This window comes from Emydura macquarii, unplaced genomic scaffold (assembly GCF_026122565.2).
Source record: "Emydura macquarii macquarii isolate MOO-44397 ecotype Brisbane River unplaced genomic scaffold, CSIRO-AGI_Emac_v2 contig_2699, whole genome shotgun sequence".
Lineage (NCBI taxonomy): Eukaryota > Metazoa > Chordata > Testudines > Chelidae > Emydura > Emydura macquarii.
In genome coordinates, this window is record NW_027132836.1 from 2,468,513 (window position 1) to 2,492,586 (window position 24,074).

Consider the following 24,074-nt stretch of genomic DNA (forward strand, 5'->3'; position numbering starts at 1 on the left):
GGAGACCCACCCAGCCGGCCCCCGCTCCGGCTTTGCGCAGCCCGCCCGCCGCCCGGCTGAGGACTCGGCGCGCCCCGCCCGGGCTCCGGCTCCGGCTCCGGCTCCTGCTCGCCGGGAAAGCCCCGCTGCCAGCCCAGCCCAGCCCGGAGCGCCCCGCGGGGCCCCTCGCCCCTGCCCGGCCATGGCCATCTAGCCCGCCCGCCGGGCCAGGAGCGAGCGGCCAGCCATGGCCATCCCCCCCGAGGCGCACTTCCAGCAGCGGCTGGGCGGCTCGGGCCCGGCCCTGCCCGCCGAGAGCCGGGAGACCGACCAGCTGCTCCTCTCCGGCGGCGGCGGCAGGGAGGAGCCGGGGCTGACGGGCTCCAAGTCCTTCTCCGGGGCGCCGGCCGGCGAGAAGCCCCCGGAGGCGGCGCAGAACGGGCAGAGCCGGCCCTGCAAGTCGGTGTCCGCCGGCCAGCTGGACGCGGCGCCGCGCTCGCCCTCCCGGGTCAGCCTGGGGCGGGCATCCACCGCCAGCGCCAGCGGCCAGGAGCCGGGCCGGCCGCTGGACTACCTGGTGTTGGCCATCTTCTCCTGCTTCTGCCCGGTCTGGCCCATCAACATCGTGGCCCTGGTCTTTTCCATCATGGTGAGTGGCAAAGCCCCCAGCGTCCCCCCCCCCAGCGCCCTCCGGGGGTCCCAGCCCCCCCCAGCGCTCTCCGGGGGTCCCAGCCCCCGCAGCCTGGCCGGGTCCCGCTTCCGAAGTCTGAGCCGCGCGTTTCCCTTCCCGCGGGGCTGGGTGCGCGCAGCAGCGCGGGCGGCCCCGGGGCGCAGCCGGGACTCTGGGCAGCGCCGAGCCCTGCCCTGCCCGGCCGGGGGCTGCGGCGCTGGGCAGGGCTGGCTCGGCTGCCCGGCCGGGCGGGAGGCTCCCCTAGGGCTGGTGGATCCGGGCTCCGGAGAAGAGCCCCCCGCGCTGGTTCCGAGCCGGGGGGCAGAGCCCAGGAACCCCGCGGGGAGGCCCGGGGGACCGGGGCTGGCTGAGCCGGGGCAGCTCCGTGTCCTGCAGGGAGCCGGCCCGGCAGCCCGCGGAGCGCAGCGGGGCAGAGCAGGGGGGCCTATTCCGGGAAGGGCCATCCCCAGCCTTGGGGGCACCGAGGGAGTCAGGGCCACACACGCCTCCTCAGGGTTAAACCCTCCTGGAGTCCGGCCTCGAGCACCCGGGCTGCCAGGAGAATTCAGACCCGCACCGGCCCAGGGCACCGGCTCCCCCCCGGTTCCCAGGGTTTGCGGGGAGCAGTGGTGGGAGGAGACAGAGACGGGGCCGGGGCTTTGAGGCAGAGCAAGCCCGGGGCAGGAAGGGAACCCCCCTGAAGCCCGATTTGGTGGGTCACTCAGGTCTGAGAAGAGTGGTGGAGCCCGGGGGATGCCAGGAAGAGGCGGGTGACCCCGTGGTCGCTGTTGGGAGGAGGTGAGGCAGGGCCCTGCTGAAAGGGGCCAGGCCGGGGCTGCCCTGCCGCCTTACCCCAGGCAGCATGGGGTGAAGGGGGCTGACAGGCGGGGAGTCACCCACAGGACATTTACACACTCGTTTGGAGTGGAGCCTAGGGCGGGAGCTGGAGCTGGGACCAGGATTCTGCCAAGGCCCTGCACTCACTGTTGGTCTGTCACCCAAGCACCTGCAGGCCACCTACGCCAGGCGCACGCAGGCCAGCCAGGGCAGGTCATTGAGCTGGGCCTCGGGGTTTATTTTAAGGCCCTTTGCTCCGGTCCAGTGTTGTTAACACAAAGAGAACTCAAACCAAGAGCAAAGCAGCTCAGAACCGGCCCAGCCAGCAGAGGCCCTTCCAGTTTCCATCAGACTGAGGGAGAGAGGACTCACGCTTTAGCCGAGGTAGCTACTGCCAGTGATTCTGCAGCGTCCCCTGGGCTTCTATAGCCACACCCCGCATCACGTCATGTAGAAGTAGGAACCTGGGTTCCATTTATCACCCCTGGCATACTGAGGCTAGAGGAGAGCTAGGCCTCCTCGTGCTAGGTGCTGTACAAACACCTGGTGAGACAGTCACTGGCCCAGAGAGCTTACAGGCTAAATAGACCCGACTTGGATGCCTGGAAGTGGAGTTAATGAGGGGTAAATGTAGGCGCAACCGGTTCTTCTCCGTCCTGAGCCAGTGGTCCTTTAAGACCTCACTCTTGTGCCGCCCTTTCTGCCTGCGGGAAGGCTCCCAGCTTAGCACAGCGGTGTTACGCTCCCTTCGCTCTGAGCACGGGACTCCAGGACTAGTCCACTGAAATCAATGGGCCAGCTCATGGCGTGAGGCACCCCTGGACCTGGGGCGGTGGCATCGGGCACCGTACGATGGCCGCTCCTTTCCTGCAGGCTGTGATCAGCCTCAAGCCAGCGAGCCAGGCGAGCATGCAGACGAACGTAAAGCCTGCCGTGACGTGAAGAGAGGGAGTCCACACCTGCAGACCCAGGCAGACATTGCTGCATCTTGCAGGACAGTTCTCTCTGCAAGCGGAAGAGCTCGAGTCCCCCTTCCTAAAAAACCCCGCGAGGCTGATACGACGACGTACGGGCTTGGTGAGCCCCTGTGAGCAGGGCCCGCTCACCCCGCACCCTAGGTGAGCCTGAAAGATGGCGGAGGCATACCCAGGTGTTTCCATTGCAGGTGGGCACGGGGCAGTGCCGGGGAGATTGGTCACGTACTCTCGTGGCTGGAAAGCATTCACTAGCACTGGAAGGCGGCTCAGGCATTCCCTCCCTGTGCAGAGTCAGGACAAAAACTGCCTAGGCCTGCTGCTGTGCTCAGCTCCGGGGCTCCTGCGGCTGTTTGCTCTGGGCCCGCGGTGTGGCTCAGGCAGGCTGAGAGCAGGGTGTGCCGATGGATTGGTGCTGTCTTCCCACCCCTGAGCCATGTCAGGTCAAGGCGCTGCGCTCGCAGCCTGCGCCTGCAGAGCAGATCACCGAAACGCCACCAGCCCTTCCTGCCCGCAGCCTCGGGGGCCAGGCTCCCCGTGACAATGCTCCAGGGAAAGCAGGACATCCACAACCAAAGACTTGCTGGGAAACAGCGGCTTAAGGAAGATGCCCGACCCCCCTCCACCAACCAGTTCCAGCCGCCGCCGACACCGAGAAGGGAGGGCAGAATAGGCACCTCCCCGGGAAGTGAGGGCAGACGATGCCCCCAGCTTTTTACTGTCCTGCTTCTGACCCCCTCAGCGAGGCTGTCAGCTTCTCAGGGCAGGGGCGATGTGCCTTCCTGTGCCTGCACAGCACCAAGCACAGCGGGGTGCCCGCTTGTTACCGGACTAGCAGACACACTGCGTGACGATACCCATTCTCACACCTGCTCGCTCCTCCCCCCGACCCAGGGTTTCAGGCAGTCAGTCGCTGCATGGCTGCACCTAGGAGTTACCGAGCGGAGCCGGAGCCCCCAGCCCTTTCTGTTCAATCGCTGAGAGATTAAGCAGGAGCCTTTTGTTCAAATAACTACAGCGTAAATGTGGCCCATTTTCTCAAACCCCCGGTTGCTGTTCCCACGTGGCTCCCCTCGCAGAACTGCTGCAGAGTAGCACAGACTGGCCTGTGGACCAGCGCAGGCCGAGCACAGTTTGTTTTATGAATGCATTCTTTGCTCTCCCATTGCACCTTTCATCGCAAGCTCTAACAGGCTCTTTGCAAATATTAACTATCGAAGCACCGTGCGGCCCAGGGAGGTGAGTCAGTATCATTCTCCCCTTTCTACTGAGCACCTGCAGAACTTCTGAGTCATTAGCCCTCACACACAAGCCCCCTGAAGTATTCTCCCCCTTTCCAGATGGGGAAGCTGATAGAGAGAAAGCGACGCACCGCAATTTCGTGGCAGAGTTGGGACTAGACCCCCAGAGCTCTGACGACGAATCTCTTGCACAAAGCACTAGTCCCGATTACCGCCACAAACTCGGTGCAGCCAGCGAAGCGGGGTCTGCCCATGACAGCTTATGCCCAAATACCTTTGTTAAGGGGCTCTAGAACTCTGGCTGGTTTTCCCCAAACTCGGTTTATCTGGGACTGGTTTAGGGATTTTACTGGGAAACAAAAAAAAATCATACGAATGCAAAGATCTTAGTTCCTTCTGATCCACGAGCAGCCAAACTGATCCCCCAAAACAGAAAGCGAGACTTCTGCAGTCCCTTCCTACAGATTCCTGGGCCAGTTCCTGTGCTCAGACATTTTAAAGGAGTTTATTGCCTCTGGAGCTCTTCACTGAGACTGACACAATTTCCCCCTCTCCCTATTCCCACACCCCAGGGCAGAACTAGCCAGTGGCAGACCAGGGCAGCACACAGCGAACAATTCTCCCGTCCCTCCTTGCACACAGCTGGCTCAACGCTCACCCCTCAGACTGCAAAGCCTTCCAATTAGCACCCCCCAATTAGTCTGGAGGAAGGAACCAGGCTGCTTTACAAGCCCCTCGGGCCCCTGTTATAGTCTTAATTGTGCAGTCCAGGCAAATCTCCCCTTTTTGAAAAATCAGCCGAGGGAAGGTAGCAGGCTCAGAGCTCCAGGATGCTGCTTACTGCACAGAAACGCGCGGAGGGGAATGGGCCGTCAGCAGTTCTCTAGAAGCCAATAAAGACTCGGAGAGGGACGTGGTGTCAGACGCTATAGACAGCCCCTATGCAGAGACAGGCCTCCATTTGGAAGAGCAATCGGGGTCTTGGCGGGAGCCAGCTGGCATCAGTTGCGCAGTAGCGAGCCGGTGTAGCCAAGCTGTGGGCTAAGCTGCACTCAGCTGATTTGGCTCCCTATTGCAGTGACACGGGACCCGGGGTAGTGGGTCCTCGCCACACATGCAGGTAACGAACTGCATAACTCTCAGCTATCTTCCCGTCAGCTTAGCCCTGGGCAAAGTAGTTCCTACACTCGTCCTTCTGCTCCAGTGATGGGGCTACTTGATTTCAAACACCCTCCCCCCAGCCCACTGGAGGGGGGCAGGAACCAAAGAGCAAAGTCAGGAAGTTACCCATCCCTAGACACGTGCAGTGCTGCGTATGTACCTTGGTAAGCGTGAGGGATGCAGGAACAGCGTCGAACGCACAGTCTACTGAGGAGCACAGCGGCAGCCAGAGGTGGATGGCGTCACACCTGGCATCATGCAGCGAGGTGCCCAGCTCTGGTTCGTTCCTGAGGGAGGAGAAGACTGCTCAGCATGGAGGCGTGAAGCCAAATCTAGCCCTTGTACAAGCAGGCAGTTCCCAGGGGCTTCAATAGAAGCGTCACCTGCTCTCGCGAGGGGTGACTTTGCTTCCTGGTGGCCAGCGGGGTGTGAACACGCAGAGATTGGGGTGATCAAATGCTTAAGCCTCGGCTGAGCACCTGCCCAGCTGGACTACAGATCTGGCAGGAACCAGGGTCTCCAGAGGCTTCTGGCCCTGGGAAGCAGCTCCCCTCGGGGGCACGCTCCAGATTGCATTTTTACAGCCTGCTGACTTTTCTCCAGGTGCTGGGGAGCTGTACGTTTATATTTTCCTCCAAGTCAATGCTTTCTGCACATGAAGCCTCTTCTGCGCACTGAGCAGTGGATGGAGAAGAAAGCATCTGAATGTCTTTGGAGTTAAAGTCTCATAAATCACCTTTCAAATGCTGAACTCAGGTCCCAGCAGGTCCTGTGGTCAGCAGAAAAATCATCTGTCCATCTCACCCCTCCTCACCCAGTCTGCTCTCCCGGAAATGAGGCATTTTGGGGCTGGCTGCATACACACCTGGCATCTTTTCAATCTCCCTCTTTGCCAAAGCTGAGGACTGGCTTTGGTGATGCCTGACCTGGCTTGTGTTAATAGGTTTCAGTTCCTTTCAGCCCACCCATTTCAGACAGCAGATCTGACGCACAAATGGAGAAGGAGCCCGCTGGGACCAGCCTCGCTACCAATGCCAGTGCAGGAGATGGCCCCCCTTCTGCTGGGAACGTGCATGAATGAGCATGGTCCAAGAGACAGAGAGGGAGAGGAAAGGAGCGAATCTTTGCGACAGCCCAGCCATCCAAAACAAAAGAGCCCATGTGCATCTGGCCCAGGCTACAACTGAAAGCACTTTGTCTGCCAGACACACAGAAAGATGCCCCAGGGAACACCCAGGTCTCTCTCTCTGTCTCTCTCTTACCCCCTCTCCTGCTGCTCTGACGGTGCAAACAAGCCACAAGTTTCTCCAAGAGAGGGGAAGGCCTTTAGGGCCCAATCCTGGGAGAGGCTACGGCTGCGTTGGAGACAGCAAGTGCTCTCAGCTCTCATTGCCTCGCCCAGCAACAGGATACAACCAAACAGCTTGTGTCTGGCCACCTCGGAGGAAAAGGAAAGCCGACATGGTGCCCCCGATGTTATGCAGTGCTCACTGGCAAACCACCCAGGGACGGTCAGGGGCTGGGCTGCGCTTTTCCCCTCTAACGCACTATTCTATTTCTGGAGCGCTGCTCACGTGACAGTCCCCAGATCTTTTCGCGTACAACACACATGCAGCACCCCTCCCCGCTGACGAGCAGCCACCTCTCGGCAGGGTGGTACGCAGGGGCTGTTTACCCGTGCACAGCACCACTCACACTGCGGTGTCGGAGAAGTGAAGAATGCACTAGCCAACCGGCACTACAGAGGGTATGTAGTGAGGCCGACGGCAATGAATGCACGGCTCTTTGTAACTGTGATAAGTATTATCATTATAGAAAATCTTGGAAAGGTTCCATGTTTGAAATGGTTATATTGACATTTCCCTAAGTATATGTTGCTGATTTTATCTCCTCAAATGTTTCCACTGGCACGTTTCAAAACCCCTCACACGCTAATCATTTAGTCAGAATAAAGTCAAGATGCATAGCGGATTCAGACATAATCATCCATAATTTCTTAATGCTTAGTTTTCAGTACTAACTTCCTTGCCACACTACTAACACACACTCTGATTAGCCCTCAAGAGAGTCTTCCATTTTAAGAAACTTTCCCTCTCTGCAAACGTTGACTAACAGACACAGATTGTTCATGTTTTTATGTAGAAAGTGAAATCCACAATTACTGACGTTTACCAGTTATAATCAAACCCTTCCATCCCAATGAATAATACATGGACCGTGATAAATGCTTACAGAACATTCCATATGAACGCTTATGTATTTTTCATAACTGTTCAAAAGGAGCTTAGAGAAAAAGTATCCAGAAAAACTAGGTTACTTACCAGTAACTGCTGTTCTCCGAGGTGGGTTGTTCATGTCCATTCCATTATAGGTGTGTGCACACCTCCATGCACGGTTCCCGGAACGTTTTTCCCCTTAGCAGATCCTGTAGGGTCAGCTCTGGTGCCCCCTGGCGCCCCCTGAAGCCGCACACGGTATATGAGGCGCTGCCGGCCCTACGCCCCCTCAGTCCCTTCTTTCTGCCAACTCCGGCGGCGGGGACGGGGGGTGGGTTGTGGAATGGACATGAGCAACACATCTCGAAGAACATCAGTTACTGGTAAGTAACCGTGTTTTCTTCTTCGAGTGATTGCTCATGTCCATTCCACTATAGGTGACTAACAAGCAATACCTCGGAGGTGGGCCGGAGTTAGCGGTGAGCTGCCCTCAGCACTGCTCTGTCGAATCCTGCGTCCTCTCTCACCTGCTGGGCGATGGCGCTTGAGCTCTGGTTGAGTGCGCTGTGATGGTTCTCAGAAGGGACACCCTCGCCTGCTGGTCGCAGAACTTGATGCATGATGTAACCCATGAGGGGATGCCATCTCCTCTCCTCCCTGAACCGTGAGGTCTGGGAAAAACATGGGGAGAAATGTATTTTGGTTACAATGAAATTGGGAAACCACCTTGGGCAGGAAGGCCGGCTACGGCCTGAACTGCACCTTATCCTTATAGAATACTGCATAAGGGGCTCCGAGGTCAAGGCCCTAATCTCGGAGACCCTCCTGGCTGAGGTAATGGCCACCAGGAAGGCTACCTTCCATGAAAGGATGAGCAGGGGGCTTGAAGCCATGGGTTCGAAGGGGGGCCCCGTGCATCTCGAGAGGACCCAGGTCACAGATCTGCGGGTAGAGCCTCTCCACCACCGTGAGGAACCTGACCAACATGGGGCGGGAGAGAAGTGGTCTCCCTTCTGGAAGAACATCGCCACCATGTCCGGGTGCAACGGCCAGTCATGGCGGGGTAGGAATGACTTGCTGAGGCTGCCTGCCTCGTCATTCCCCACTCCCGGGAGTCCTTGCAGAGGGCCGAGGGGCGCTCTCCCCCCCACCCGTCTATGCAAACCATGGCTGTGGTGTTCTCCGTCAGCACCTGCCCCACTCTGGCTGTTGGGAATCGGAGGGACACCTCATACGCTAGGCGAATGGCCCTCAGCTCCTTCACGTTGCTGTGCAGGAGCTTCTCCTGCCCTGACCAGAGCCCCTGATTGCCTGGGTCGGCGCTGACGCGGGCTCCCCATCCTACAGTGGAAGCGTCAGAATTTAGGGTGACCGACTGGACCAGTTCCTTGAATGGAACAAATTTCATCATTGCCCGGGGAGTCCGCCACCAGCGGGTAGGCCAAGGGGCAGGGCTAAACCATTTAACTGTTGTCCGACCCCCTGGGGGATCCCTGTTGGGGGACTGAGGATGAGCTGGGGGGTTGATTCCTCCTTTTGAACCCCCTATTCCTGTCCCTATTTCTGTAGGGTTGAAATGGCCTAGATGGGGGCCTTGGCTACTGCTGCGCCTGGGGCCATGACTGCCACTTGGAAGCCTGGGGCATGTACAGGCCCAGGGAGTGAAGCGTGGTTCTGGAGCCCTTCAGACCATGCAGCTTTGCATTGGTCTGATCGGAGAAGAGGGCTGACCCATCAAAGGGGAGGTCCTGCATCGATTGCTGCACCGATTGCTCAGACAGGCCCGAGGATTGCAGCCACGAGCACCTTCTCAGGGCAATGGCGGAGGCTATGGCCCTGCTTGCCGAGTCAGCAGCATCACTGGCTATTTGGAGCGCTGCCCTAGCCACTGTGATTCCCTCATCCAGGATGGTGGTGAAGTCTGAGGCCTGGTCCTGGGGCAGGGCCTCAGCGAACTGCCTGAGGGAGTCCCACAAATTAAAATTGTATCTACCCCGGAGGGCCTGATGGTCGGCAATCCTGAACTGCAGGGCTGCTGTTGAATACATTTTTCTCCCAAACAAATCCAGCTTCTTGCTGTCTTTGTCCCTGGGAGTGGTCCCTGGATGACCCTGCCTGTCCCTCTGGTTGGCTGCGTCTACCACCAGGGTTCCTGGGGCTGGGTGAGTGAACAGATACTCGAACCCTTCGGCCGGGACATAATTCTTTTTCTCAGCCACCTTTGACGTAGGGGCGACCAAGGACGGGGTTTGCCACAGGGCCTTTACAATTCTGAGCACCGTCATGGACTGGGAAGGCCACTCTCGCTGGGGAGGCCGTCGCCAGCACATTGAAGAGGGTATCATTGGCCTCCTCTAACTCCTTCACCTCCAGCTCCAAGTTGGAGGCCACCCTCTTGAGCAGCTCCTGGTGCGCCCTGAAATCCTCCAGTGGCGCCATATGGTCCCAGGAGACTGCTTCGTCCGGTGAGGAGGAAGAGGACTGCCGAGGCGCGTCCTGCGGGTGTTCCCCCTCCTGACGAAGGGATGCACCCATAGAGCGGTCCAACTCCTCGTCCGAGGAGCGGTGTCTATGGGCCTTCTCCTGAGCTGGACCGAAGCCCCGCTGACAGGATGGATTGTGGCCCCTGTCCCATCTGGATGCCCCATGGGGCCCAGTAAGGCCACTGCTGTGGCCATTGACCCTGGGGCCAAGCTGAGGCTGACTGTGCCGCCGGCTGTGGCGCCTTGTGGCCCCCCATGGGACCCCAAGCCACTAGACCTGCGGGGCTGTGCATAGCCTTGGTCCAGGGCACCGCCCAGTGCCAGGGACTGTTCTCTCGACGCCTCCAAGCTAGAGGACGACGAGGACCACCTCCATCACCGCGAACGGTGCCGGCGAGTATAGGCGCACTCCAAGGAGCTCGAGGTACTGGAGCACTTTCTTGGCACCGAGGACTTACGGTGCTGCTTACCCTTGCGTGACCGAGACCGGTGCCACTCCGAACTCCGCAGTGCCGAGCCTGACTCCAGCGACTGGGTTCCACATCGGGGACTGCGTGATGCGGGGTCTTCGCGTGGCAACCGGGTTCCACTCTGCCTCGGTGCAGGGTAGTCCTTTGGCGCCGAATCTTCCGACAGTGACCGGGTTCTGCACTGCTTTGGTGTGGGCGAACTTGGTGCTGTGGATGTGGAGCCGGAGCTGTCTGAGCGTCGCTTGGCGGACCTCGAACGGTGCCACCTCCTGGCCTGCGCTGCCTCCGGTGCCGGGGACTGATGTTGGCGCCGAGAGGGAGACTCCGCATCCTGAGTCGAAGCAGGCCGGCTCGACGCTGCCGACCTGGAGCGACTGCTGGGGAGCGTCTCTGTTCTACCCCTGGTGGCCGTCCGGCAGGAGATCTTCCTCCCTGTATCGGAGATCTCCACCGCCATTCAAGGGGACCCAATGTGGGCTTGCCCCGGGACACCGGCCCCTTCTCCCTCGGCGGAGGTGGGGGCGGAGGTGGCGTAGGCAAGGCCAACAAGGCTCTTGCCGCTTGAAAAGCCTCCGGTGTCTATGGCATCAGCAGGCCACTCTCCCTCTCCCAGGAGTCGGGGGAGGCTCCCTGCTCGGAGATGCAGGCACCGGAGAAGACTTGACGGGCTGTGGCTGGTGCATCTCTGCACTCGGCCCTGCCCGTACCAACTGTGCAGGGGAGTGTCCGTGCTCCGCGTGCTCTCTCTTCTTCTTCGGCATTGGGGACGTTGCTCGGTGCCGAGTTGAGGCCGGTGCCGGCAGTGCACTCTGCATTGAGGTGACGCTCGGTGCTGTGGAGCGGGACGACTTGGACCCTGGGTGGCACGCTGCCTCCATGAGCAGGGCTTTTAACTGGATCTCTTGGTCCTTCTGGGTCCGCGGTTTAAAAGCCCTGCAGATCTTACATTTATCCTTCCTGTGCTCTTCTCCCAGGCACTTAAGGCACTGATCGTGGGAGTTGCTGAGCGGGAAAGCCTTCCCGCAGGAGGCACATGGCTTAAACCTAGGCGGGGCCCGGCCACCCTAAGTCCCACAGGGACTCCCTATCTAAGGACACTTAACACTAGTTAACAACTACTAGAACTAACTAAAGTACTTCAAATAACAAAGAGTTCAAAGAAGGGGAATAGAACTTGCAGAGAGCAAGGCTAATTCCAGCAACTGCCACGAGCAGAAAGAAGGCACTGAGGTGGCGTAGGGCCGGCAGCGCCTCATATACCACGACATGTGCGTGGGGCTCCAGGGGGCACCAGAACCGGCCCTACGGGATCTGCTAAGGGGAAAAAAGTTCCGGGAACGGTGCACACACCTATCATGGAATGGACATGAGCAATACCTCTCGAAGCACTGTAGTGATGAACATAAAAAATTCAGCCTTTACCCCTTTTGTGTGTTGTTTGCTTTGTTAGGGAATATAAAGTGCGTTTCACTGGAGTCTGACAAAAATTACTTTTTTTTTTTTTTTTAACAAAAATCTGTGCCTTTAAAAAACCCAAATGTTAAAAATCTGTCGGTGAACAGTAAAGGGATTCAGTCAGTCCCGCTACTGCCATATAATCCACCACTCACTATCATCCCACCTGATTTAATTTTGCCACCTTCTGTTCTCTACTGAAAATAGGCTGTCAGATGCACACTGTTGATTTGAGATATTGTCTATTCCCTGTGCACTAAAGATTCTGAAAGGACTAAGGTTCCAGGCCTCATTAGGTTATGCCCAAGTTCTGGGTTGCTGGAGCAGAATAATATTTGTCTGACTCAAATTGGAATGCCTGATTTGTTGGGGTTAGGAAATGGGATGCTTATATGATGATGTAGGTCTATGCAGACCTTGCAAATTATATTCTTAACTGTATTAACTCGATTGTGTAGCAACGAACGTAGGTTTTGTCTCAGCGTTTGTTGGGTTTTTTTAGTTTGTGTAGTGACTAATGTTGAAGTAAACAGTAGTGGTGTTTAGTGACACAGTATATTGGAAATGGATCCCTGGGATAGGAAAGGCTTGGATCATCTAGTAATTGGTTCATTTGATTTTTGCACGGTTTAGGGTGAATGGTATGTGCTAGCTATGGTGACAGAGAGCGAGGAAGGATTATGTGGCAGTGGGGAATGTTGGACCTCCTCGTAATGGTTCATTGCTAGACATTTTCACATGGGAGGGGCTTCTGGTTTTTTAAAGGAACAGAATTTCTGGAAGGAAAGTGTGATTTCTGGACTCTGTTGAAACTCATGCTTTCCCCCTTAGCTCTTTTTAACTATGTTTTTGTCTAGGAATTCCCCCTGCCTCCTTTGTTTAAATGAGTGCAAACCTGTAAATCGGGCTGGGGGTAGGGTCTGCTGCTCTGATCGATTTTCTGAGGCCCACTATATCAGGGCACTCCTGCTGCAGATCTCAGTATGCTCGTGGAAGGGGCGTGTGTGCAGCGAGATAAAGCTGCATGGAATATAATAATAATAATAAAAAACCTAGCTCTTACCAGCAGCCCTCAAAGCGCTTTACAGCCTAGTGACTGTAGGGCCCTGCTGTTATCCCCGGTTATAGATGGGGAACCGAGGCACGGAAAGATGTCAGCTTTGTCTACGCTTGTGGCAGCAGGCGGAGTACATGTAGCTACACCCCGCAGGGAAAGGCAGGCTGTGTCCACACTGTGGTGTGTAGGCTCTGGCAGAGGGGAGGCGTTGGGAACGGCTCCAGCAGCAGACACGACACTGTAAAAATAGCAGCCTAGGCGGAGGCGGCAGTGCTTGGGCACAGAGAGCCAGCTAGGATTCTGGCGTGTTTGTGTTCTGCTTGCCGAAGTCACGCCACCCCGTCTGTACTGCTAGGTATAGCTGGGCAGGCAGTGCTGTTCTCTACGTGCCACCAGAGTGTAGACACACCTTAAGCAACTTGCTGGAGGTCACACAGGGTGCCTGTAGCAGAGCAGGGACTCAAACACGGATCTCCCAAGTCCTCGGCTAGGGCCCTGCCGACGGGACAGTGCTTCTGCCATATGTCCCACAGCCTGGCGCAGGGGAGAACGGAGGGGGAGAGGAAGCGGCGTCAGTCTGGGGGGAAATGTTACATGCTTATATTTCATATCTAGAAAACTGCAAATGTTTAACTGTTTTCAACGTGGGTAAAAGGCTGCGAAACCCTGGCGGCACGGGCAGAACTCCCCTTCACTTCAATAGGCCAGGATTTCACCTCCGTGTCTCCCCCAGCTCCCTGCACCCATTTCACACCTCCCAGCTTCCCTCCAACCCGCCCGACAAGGGGGACGTTTTTAAACTCCAGGACCTGACATTGTCTCTGATTCTCTTCCGTACTTCCCAGACACATTTTGTACTGAGGGAAGAGGCACCGTGTGGTATTACAGAGGGTGGTGTGGGGAGAGTTGGGGCATGCACACCGAAAACAGGGCTTATGCCAAGAAGCTAGCATCTTCCTTGACTCGGGCAGGGCTCTCCTGCCTCGCCCTTGCTCTCCTTGGTGATGCTGAGTTTGCTCATAGTGACATTGGGGCCCCATGGGCCCGACCCGCTGCTACATGTCAAGCCTCTGTTCCTGGCTCAGTAGCAACCCGTCTCCCTCACCGGGAGATGACCCAATTTCAGCCCCGGTATTTTTACTTGGAAACCAGATTACTCCTGATTCCACCAGGAAAATAACATGGGTATTGTTTAATCAGTCACTTACGGTGAAGGTTAATGATGCATCGAATTGTACGGAGCGTTACACGTGGTCTGACCCATCCTTTGCTGGGCACTCAGGGCTCTGAACGCAGTCAGAACAGGGGGAGTTTTCTGGTCAGCAGCTTTGCAGAACGCCGAACGGGGGTGAAACAGCCTAGAACAGCGTGCAAGGCGGGAGCCAGAGCAGGGTGGGAGCTGCAGGGCGTCAGACTTCACCGTTCAGGTCCAGGTCCAGGTCCAGGTCCAGGCCGGACTGGCAGTGACCCATCTGACAGCTAGTCCTGCGCAGTCATCCCTGTTCAGGAGGCTGGGAGATGTGAGTCGATGGGTCTCAGCCTCGTGTCCCCAAGGAGAGCAAACACCTGGCTCTCTCCCAGGCCCTTTCCAGGCAGAGGGGTCTTAGCGGGGCAACACATGAGGGCCCGTCCTGTACGTGGGCAGAGCAGCTTCTGGGGCTGTCCGGGGGACGTTGCTCTCCCCTACTCGCCTTCTAAAGGAGCCCCCAAGCAAGTTAGCCGGAGCCACGGCTTCCCCCCCACTTCCTTCTTGATCAGGAGCAGAAGCCGCTCTGTTGTCTGGCTCCTGGGGAGGAGTCGGGGTGACCAGACTCAGGAGAGGCAGCTCCACTGCCACCGTCATATCCAGCCCACTCCCAACACCCCCCTCTCCCCCATCCAGCTCTCTGCACTAGGTCCCAGGCCAACCTCAGACCCACGGGTCAGAGCTGCCACTCCTTCCCAACCACGGGAGCTGCTGCCATTTGCTCTGAGTTGTACAAACGAGCAGCGCTCGTCAGGCTCCCATTATGTTGCTAAGGCAATCCCGGGGCGGGACAAAGCCATGGTGCAAAACTTCTAAACACGGGCACGAGGCAGCCCCCTCCCAGCTCTGTTCACCCTTTATCAATGATCCAAAAAGAAGAGTTTCCAGGCACCTCCCAGTGACTCTCCCTCTCCCCCCTGTACCTGGGGAACCATTAGGTTTGGTTACGTGGCAAGGGACAGCAGAGATCAGCAGAGCAGCCAGGGCAGGCAGAATGAAATCAGCAGCAGCTGAGTGGCAAAGCTGCAGTGGATGCTATCTGCCTCCCTCCCTGCTGCCAGCACAGGAGAAAACGTCACTGCAGGAGGAGTTCGTTCAGATCCGAGATGCCCAGCGGGGGCTGGGAACGTTTACAGAGAGATTTAGAGTACAGCCAAGGGGCAGCGAAGTGCCCAAGTACACTCTGCCCTGAGATGAAACCCAACCGTTGCCGTGCGTTACATTAACGTGCAGGCAGCATCAATAACCTGTAATCTTGCATCACAGAGCCCCAGGACCTGTGCTACGCCCCAGCTTTTAAACAGTCCTTCAGAAGAACCCCTTCTGCGTGGCAGACTGCCACCAAGGGGTCCCACTCTTCCTACAGGGCAGGCCACACAGCCGGCCCACCTCTGAGACTGAGCCTCCGGGCTCCAGCATTCCTGCTTCACATGGTGAACTCTGCTCAGCCGGTCCAGCTGAGGTAGGCTCCTGGTCATCGACTTGTACGCGCTGCAGGGACCAGCGTGCCTCCGCCAGGATTTCCAGTGATGCCAGGCAGCCCTGGCAGCTGGAACACCACCTGGCAAGTGGTCAGATTAGCACAATGCGCCAGCCACGCTGCTATGGGACTCCAGTCCAGCTCTCCCCTCCCCGTTCCGAGGTGAGAGTGACCGAGCCTCTCCCAAAAGCCAGCCGTTATCCCTTTCCTGTCACCGCTCAGTCCTTCGTTCTCGGGCTGGTCTCTGCTCAGCGCCCCCGCTGAGGGGAAAGAAAACCTCCTTCCTCTCGCTGGCTGCTAGGTACCAGTGTTCTGGCCGCTGAGGTTTTCATCATCTTCTTAGGAGTCAACCTCGGCCTGTCCTTCAATGACCCATTGAGTCCACCCAGATAGCTAGGGGCTCCCGCGCTGCCCCAAGAGCAGACTTCACTCAGTGCAGCCACTGGTTAGCAAGGCAAAGTGCAAGGGGAAACAGCGGTGCACGCAGGCGCCACACAACTACCAGCAAAACTTCCCACTTCGTCCCATGCTGCATGGCCGCAGAGCCAATGCACAGCTATGGAGGATCCAGGCTGCTACTCCTCTCACAGCAGCTGTGTGTGTGTGTGTGTGTGTGTTAGTTAAACTCAGGTGTAATGAGTGTTTTTCCAGTTATGTAAATTGTCAGAGGGTGGTGACTGTGATTCCCTTAGACGTGGGCTATAAGGGGCATGGCCCCCCGTCCCAGCACACATCTAAGAGAACCGCACTGGGGATTGAAGTCAAGACCTTTACTCCTAAAAACAGAGGACCCTTCCATTTGAGTCAAAGAAGAATCTCCAGTGGCTGTGGTCACGTTAGCTCTGTGGGCTGTATTTGCTAGACACTTACACACACACCCTGGCGCTGGTCTCATCTCCATCCTGTAGAGAGTTGCTACGACTTTTCAGGGCCGTTGAGCTTAGGAAGCTAATGAAGACGGTTGACAAGCTTGGATTGCAAATCAGGACACGTGTCCCATTCCATCACAGACCAGGTGATGCTAACGCAGTTGTCTAGACCCAGCTGCTAACACAGCAGCTCTCATTTTGCATGGGTTAAGGCAGGAAACTGACACAGAGCAGCCCGAGCCAGAACCACAACCACTGACAAGCGCCTGTTTGTGTCTTCCTTTCTGCCAGTCAAGGAACAGCGTACAGCAGGGGGACGTGGACGGGGCTCGGAGACTCGGGCGCATGGCCAGATTGCTCAGCATAGTCTCCATTGTCCTGGGAATCCTCATCATTGTGCTCTACTGTTCACTCAATTTCGCAGGTAATGCTTCTTTCTTTCTTTCTTTCTTTCTTCTCCACTGGCCAGTGGGAGCCGGAGCACCATGGCGCGTCCTTGGCTGCGCCCACACTAGAGAATTCACCAGCGTGCCTCCAGCAGCACACCTGAAAACACAGTGTCCACATGCAAGTGGCACGTATGTGTATGAAATCCCACCAGGATCAGACTGGCTTGCAGTAGTGCTAAGTACCAGCCTAGCCTGAACGCTTCTGTGCCAGTGTAGACAGTACAGGCTGAAATAATTCACACAGCCACCCCACGATGCACCGGTGGCTCTGTGAAATCTCCTAGAATCCCCAGGGAGCTGTGCTAGGAACTGGAGTGCCCAGGTACCCAGAGTGCGTTGTAATTGAAACAGTTCACAACCTAGTTTCTCCACCTGGGGGCTGCACCCTGGTTTCAGTGGTTGTGATCACTTCCCTTTTTTTGTACCTGCAAGAGAGGGGGGATCCCACAAGTTTAGGGGGGCTGCACCATGAGGTCATGGCCGGGAAAGATTGAGACCAACGGTTTAGAAGAATGGAAGTGTGTATGTGAGGCAAAAGTGCAGTGATTCAGAACGTGATTCTGCATGCTTGGAGTCGCTTCTGGACATAAACCAATCCCCAGTTTAGTTTCATTTGTAGAGGCTGCACTAAGACTCTCTTTATTTTACAGTTTTTCAGAAGACGGGTTAGCATGAAAATACCCTGAAGAAGAGGAGGAGGATCTCTTTCCTTCACAGGATTTTATTTTTAAACTTGCAGCAAAAATGTTACAGTTTAGGAAACATCTCTTCTGGAGCAGCGTCCAAGGGAGTGCATGCGTTTATTTCACAGCCTGTTGGAAAATGATGTAATACCAAACAAAACGACTGGATAATACAGCAGCTTGACAAGGACAGGGAAAGGGTTTTGAATCCCAAGCAGAGAAGGAATGGATGAGTGGATCGCACTCCTGATCAGTAACAAAGATGGTAGTTGGTGGGAGAAGATGACGACAAAAGTAAAAAGCAGAAGAGGGGAGAACTTCATGAATGAGGTTTATTTAAAAAACAAAATTTAAAATTTTTTAAAAAGGAGAAAACGGGACGTTTCGAGAGAACTTCTTGACAATTTTGAGGACAAATCCTGTTTTTTGTATCGACGAATTCCCCATCTCTACAAAAAAGCTCAAACTGCCATCAGGAGATTAGATCTGTTCAGCGAGGGAGAAAGGAGAATGCCACTGCAGGGGACATCGCATGCACCTTTCTGCAGCTCTGGCCAAAACCACAGCTAAAAGTGGCGGACCAGGCGGGGATTTTGTATTTTTGATTTAAAAAAAAAAAAAAAAGCTGATGACCATTTGCATGCCTCTGGGAATGTCCTGCTCCGTGTCTGTATGAGCTCTTCCACGTTATAAAGCATCCCAGAGCTGGGAGAGCAGGGATTCTGTTGCATGAGGAATGCCAAGTTAGCAGGAGATTCCTCCTCACCCCAACCCCATGCTGGAGCTCTTCTGGTAGGAAAATGTCTTCTCTGTGAAACGATCCGTTTCCACCTTCCTGCAGCCGAGCAAAGGGAAACATTGGTGGAGGTGGAAAAACAGGCTGGGGAATCTGGGCAGCAGTGCCCAGGAAGAGAGAGCAGATTCTGTTACCTGAGCATTTACACCACGTCCATCCAAGTGGGAGTTGACGGCCCATCTCAGTCCATGCAGACACAGCCTGACTTCAATGGGCTTTGGCTCAGGCCCATCCAGGGGAAATGTCAAAGGCACCAAGGGGAGTGTGGCACCTGGCTCTCATTGTACCCTCCCTCCCCTTGGTGCCTTTGGCAATCCCCCACGTGCCTGTTGTAGCCCCACCTTAGTTGTAACCATGCAAGCACCTGGGCTCAGGCCCACAAAAGTTTAGTTTTTAAGTGTGTTCTATAAAAATAATGGACTTCTACTCCTCAGGGTTCAAACGCTTTGCCCATGGCCTTCCCACAACCTCCCCCGACACGTACGTCACTGCTTGATGTTTCCCAGCAGCTCAGGGCCTGGCCTCGTGCTGTACTTCATTGCCTCTTATTCGACCTGGGCTGTGTTTTGGTGCTTGGTGGTGTACCATGTTCTGCTGCCCACCTTGTGTGACTTTTGACTGCTTGATATTTTATCCAGGTTTTGTTGATGCCTTTGTGCCAACGGACCCTCAATCTCCGAATCGTGCTGTTTGCAAACTCACACAGCGGGGGTTATATGACCAAGAGCTGCAGCTGGGCACACTTTGGCCATTCCATCATCTACAGCGAACAAGCCGGTGCCCGGCCGCACACCCAGACCGCTCCGTGAATGACGGCATTCCCAGGCTTCAGCAGAGTAACACGCTTCTCCTCCCTCACACCCAAGAGCAATTTTGTGCCTCTTGGAAAGATCAGAAGCAAAGCCATTGGCACTTAGCTGAGAGAATTCCCTTGCCACCCATTTACTTACTCCTCATTAATATGTTTTCTTTGCTAGGCTGGCTCGGAACCTGGGTGACAATAATACAGAATTCCCTGGATACACGAACATTCGTCTCTGGCTAGAAGCAATTCTTAGGCTGCAGAACAGTTTGACTTTTTGCTACACTACCCTGCTTTCCCCGGCTACATTTCCCCCCATCTCCAGGCTTTGTCTCCTGGCTCCAACCCTCTATTAGAAACTACCGGCTTCTAAAACACAGCCCAACTTTTTTGCAAACATCCCTCTTATTTGATTGTGAGCGTTTTGCCCGTAGGGAGAACTTTGAGTTTAAGCAAGGAGGGGCAGCAGCTAAACTGCACTCGAGTCTGTTCTGATTTCCCGTTTTACATTTCATGCAGAACAGCTTCTCGCTGAGCAATGCCCAGCTGCACAAGGTGTAAACTCACACGGAGGTATCCACCTGCCTCATGCAGCCAGATACTTTGTCCAGCAACCCACCAGAAACCCTCGCTTGGCAACTTCAGGGGACGGACAGACTGTTAGCCGAGGGGAGGACTGCATGGGGTACTCATTTCTCTAGCAGATCCCCATAATCATTTTCCTCTGCATGGACCTACATTTCACAGAATTTGCCTTTCAGGTTCATTATCTCCTTTCATAATGACACCGCTGCCTCTTCATGCAGCTTCCTGTCCTTTGCTCCCTGGCCTAACTCACTTGCAACTGACAAATTGTTTTTTGTGGGTGCTTAGAAATCAAAACAAAAAGTGCCTTCTGGGAGGGAACAGGTGACACTGCAGGAAAACTGCAGGAATGAGTTACAATCGCTTAGAACCAAACAGTTATTCAATAAGAATTTAAATGCTACTTTATAATTATATAATGCCTTTCATCGCAGGCGCGTGAAGTGCTTTACCAAAATGAATTAACTCACCCTCGCACCCCATGTGCTGTTGTTAAAGATAACACTATCCTTATTGTACAGGTGGCAAAATTATGGTACAGGAAAGTTAAATGACTTGCCCAAGGAGAGAGAGACTGTAGCAGAGCTAGGAAGAGAAACTAGTTATCCTGTCTCCCCGTCGCCATAAGACCATCCTCCCTCAAGTACATAAAACAAGGTATATTTTCTGGGTATGGATTTTACTCACACTGAACTTTCAAAAGAGAATGCAGAAATACCCGTCACCGCTTCCTTGACCATGAATGATCCCCCATGGGCAGCTGCCATTTTAATGACCCTCTCCAGGAGGAGTTCCAGTCTGATGAGGCAGACTAGGACAGAGAAAGCAGAATTCATTGGAATGCATGAGAAGGCAAGAGCTGTCTTAGAAAGAAAATTGCAGTGATAATTTGTTGCGTGCATCCAAATGGGTTTTGCTTTCTATCTTACCCTGCATCATCAGACTGTCAGGACAGCAGCTTCCTGTCTCACTGTTAAATGTAATAAAAAAGGAAAATGAAGACACTTACATTCCTTTAGTGATCTACTCTTCTTTCTAATTAGACACAGTGCTTAGATTCTTTTACACTGCTCTACACTTTAAAAGCCATCTCCTTCATTCTCATTTTGTGCTTCGATCCAGCCAAAAGTCTCCAGAGTGCATTGGCCTATTCAATGACAATCATATCATGTAACCACAACCCATGGAAGCACAGGAGTCAGGGAAGAGTACCATTCAGCTAGTGCAATACACTAATGCACCAAGCTGCGGTTAAGTGGCTTCCTTTGCTCAATATAATTTCCATTCATACACACTTTGTCCCACCGTAAGTGCCTCCCTTTCCCTCCTTGGGATTTACAGATTTCAAATACTGTTACTCAGTTATGCCCCATCCTTAGTCACCATTTCGCTATGCTCTGTGTGTGAAGATCAATACATTTTCTCATAAGTTGCCCCTTAATCATTCTTGAATTCTTTCCAATTTTTCAGGATTTATCTATCGCTGCCGAGTAATGATGGTTCAGCCCAGAATGGTTGAGAGTTTCAATTTGGGTAAGCCCGTGAATCTGCGAAAAGGGCTGAAAGTGTCAGGACAGAGTTTCTCTTGGGAAATGTCCGTACTTCCTGCTAACAGTGCAAGCAGGAGAATAGCCCCCACGTGGTATTTCAAGGCTTTGGGCGTCTGGATACACACACCTACTATTTTTTTTAATCTTGCAGAGGTTGGACTTGGGTTTAGGATGAGTTTCAGGTTTGCACTTAATGAGATGTGCTTGGCTCAGCCAGACGCTGGGGCCCAGGGAGCTGCATGCAGTGTCATAGAAGCAGGCTCACTGCTATTATTCTCTCCTTCCTGCTCTGCAACATGATGCTTCTGCATTTGCCGACCAGAACTGCACTGACTTTTTGGCCTCTCTCTCTCATGCCAAGCTGCTATCTATTTTGCTGTCTGCTGTCCCCATGGCTCAGCTAGCATTTCTGTTTACCTGCTTCCATCCTCCCACTGAACCTCAGTTTTGGATCAGTTTCCCCCAGCTGTATTAGTTTACATTTTTTCAGAAAGAAATCGGGTTTGAAAAAGAGATTCTAACTATTTTCCTGCCCTGACTCATGACACAACAGTGCATCATAGCATCATGCCCAAGTCGTGACACTGAATGACATAACTAAGACATTGCAAAATATGCTTTCTCCTTCCCTTGATATCTGCATCACTAAGCATGGTAACGGCGAGGTAGAAGGACCTAAATATTTTGAGGACATCATAAACAAACAAAATGTCCTCAGGAGTCCCGAGATGTATTTCTGTGATTTAAGAGTTCTCTAACTAGATCAATTATCATCATCCAATCACATCACCACTGACTCGCTAGCTAGACTGAGCTCATATATGCAGGAAGATGATCACAAAATCTGTGGATTTGCTGCCTCCACACCCACATGTGCTTCCCTTAGGACTCTGCTCTTTGTAAACTTGCTGCTGTCCCAGCCTAAGCACACATGCCTGGCACAGTCACAGTTATAAGGGCCATGAAGCCAAGGGAGGAGAGGCTGCAGAGACGAATGGTGCTATAGAAATCCAGTTTTGCCTGTTGTTGGGGGGAGGTAGTCAGATGGCAGATTGTTGAAGAGGCTGGATAGGGGAGAATGTGCATAAACTTGAATTCAAGTAGGAGCTGAGTGTGCAAGGCCCAGGGAGTGTGATTAACAAGTGTGAAGGTAAACTGCTCCTGTCAGAGTATTGACATATCTGCATGGGTGTGGGGAAATACTGATCTGTGGTACTGCTGCTCCTGGGCTCTGGCTTATAGCCAGGAATTCTGAGGCATGTCAGGGACACCCCTGCTGGTCCTAGGGATGCTGGGAGGAAGGAAATAGCTCTCAGTGTGGTCCAGTGCAATTCAGCAGAGAAGCTCTTTTGCTTTTATGTCAGCGTGCTGCAGGGCCTCCTGACCCGGTACTTAAAACGGGCTGAGAGCTCACGCACAAGGCAACTTGGTTACAGTTGTGTGTTCACGCTCAGTTTCATGGACAGATGTTGCAGAAGAGGCTACCTGGATTGTAGCACAGAGGACAAAATACTCCCTGTGAAATCTGGTCCTATGAAGTGATGAGTTGAAAATAGAAGAGCCCAAGTGAGTGGGTTATCAAGCCCCTAGTCTTGGCGTGTCAGACTCATGGGGAGGAGAGCGATGGACCCCATGTTTAACTATGGTCCGTTGGCCGGGATCTGAACTGAGGAGTTCATACTCCCAAACCCACAGCAGATTCTTCCCTGATGTCATTGGGAAGTTTGCCTCTATTTAATGTATTATTCACATTCACCTTATTGGTTCATTCCCTGTCACTCAATGGGGAAACCTACTCTCTCCTTTAGGCCACTGCTCTTAGTTTTAATTTCTTCCCATCTATCCTTTCTCTGCTTTTCTCCCTCCTCCCTGGCTTTGCACATCTGCTCTGTCCTTCCCCCTGCATTTCCAGGCCTGCAGCAATTCCCGAGTCCCAGGAGCTTCACTCCCACACACTTTCCTGTTCCACCCGATACACAGCTCAGCAACAGAACGGGTCAGCCCGACAATGAAGTGTCATCGCTGGGCTTTACAGCTGATGCTCCAATGAGATTAATAGGGAACAGGGGAGTTCACACCTTGGAGTCATTTGTTTCATGCTGTCTGCAGATGCAGGCAGATATCACTGTATAAGGTACCCTTCCGGAGTTTATCTGTGCAGCCACGCGGGCTAGAAACTTGCTCTTTTTTTTTTTTTTTTTTTTTTTTTAAATTAAAGCTTGGATTCTGCACAATCTGAGTAATGAGGCAGCTCACATACATACACCACGTAGGCTCAATCTGGGCCATAGAATTGGCATCCTTGCCTTAGTCTATATAAGTCTGTTCCCTACAGCGTTATCGAATCAGTCATGGCTCCATAATTACGGCTGAAATCAGCATTGCTGCTTTAAGCCTGTTTTTGAGAAATAAACAGGTTTGTTAAAAACACTATCAACTTAACCTGAAAATTCACATGGTTGGCCTCAAGCCAAGGCAGAAAAACCTTTTCTAAAGGTTGTAGCAAGTGGTTTTTTTTTAATCCTTTTTTAATTGGCTGATAATTAAATGGATTATCTACATATGTAATCATGACAAGGAACTTCAGAAAGGGAAAATATGGTTCACCAAGCCAATCTGGTATCACTTCTGAGCAGGAACCCCCCCCTTCCAGTCCTTTTGAAATGAAGACAAAAACCGAGATCCTTTACAAAGAAGCCCAGGGTAAATTCCCCATCGTTGCTGTCAAACCGTCACTCTCACAGGTTCATCATGTTCAGAAGCCAAACTGGATGGATCATGCTACGTACGCGTTTACAGACTGCTCCTTACAGATAGCCTCGATATATCAGGAATTCCAGCGTGGGGCTCTTTTTTGCCGATGATTCTTTTTCTGCAGGATGCAATGATGTATCTTATATACTTTCCTTTGTATTTCTTGGCATGAGAACAAAAAATAAAATGTAACATGCATGGTCAAAAGTGAGTTTGCTTGTTCCGTCTAAATGAGGAGAGAGAAAATGGGAACCGACTCAGAAAGAGAGCCGCAAACCTGGACTTTCGTTCTCGTAGCTAGTGATAAAGAGAGTTTC

General features: G+C 53.8%; 1 protein-coding gene across 1 annotated transcript; it reads left to right on the forward strand.

Moving 5' to 3' along the window:
- The first annotated feature begins 99 nt into the window (after positions 1-99).
- TRARG1 (trafficking regulator of GLUT4 (SLC2A4) 1) lies at positions 100-23,964 on the forward strand. Its single transcript, XM_067565877.1, has 3 exons — positions 100-628; positions 16,430-16,562; positions 17,238-23,964. The coding sequence occupies exons 1-3, from the start codon at positions 227-229 to the stop codon at positions 17,255-17,257; spliced, it is 555 nt and encodes a 184-aa protein (XP_067421978.1). The 5' UTR covers positions 100-226; the 3' UTR covers positions 17,258-23,964.
- Positions 23,965-24,074: the final 110 nt, after the last annotated feature.

Coding starts and splice junctions, on each gene's coding strand:
- TRARG1 (XM_067565877.1), top strand. CDS start 227: ATGGCCATCCCCCCCGAGGCGCACTTCCAGCAGCGGCTGGGCGGCTCG. Junction 629..16,429: donor CCCTGGTCTTTTCCATCATG/GTGAGTGGCAAA, acceptor CCTTTCTGCCAG/TCAAGGAACAGCGTACAGCA. Junction 16,563..17,237: donor CTGTTCACTCAATTTCGCAG/GTAATGCTTCTT, acceptor TTTATTTTACAG/TTTTTCAGAAGACGGGTTAG.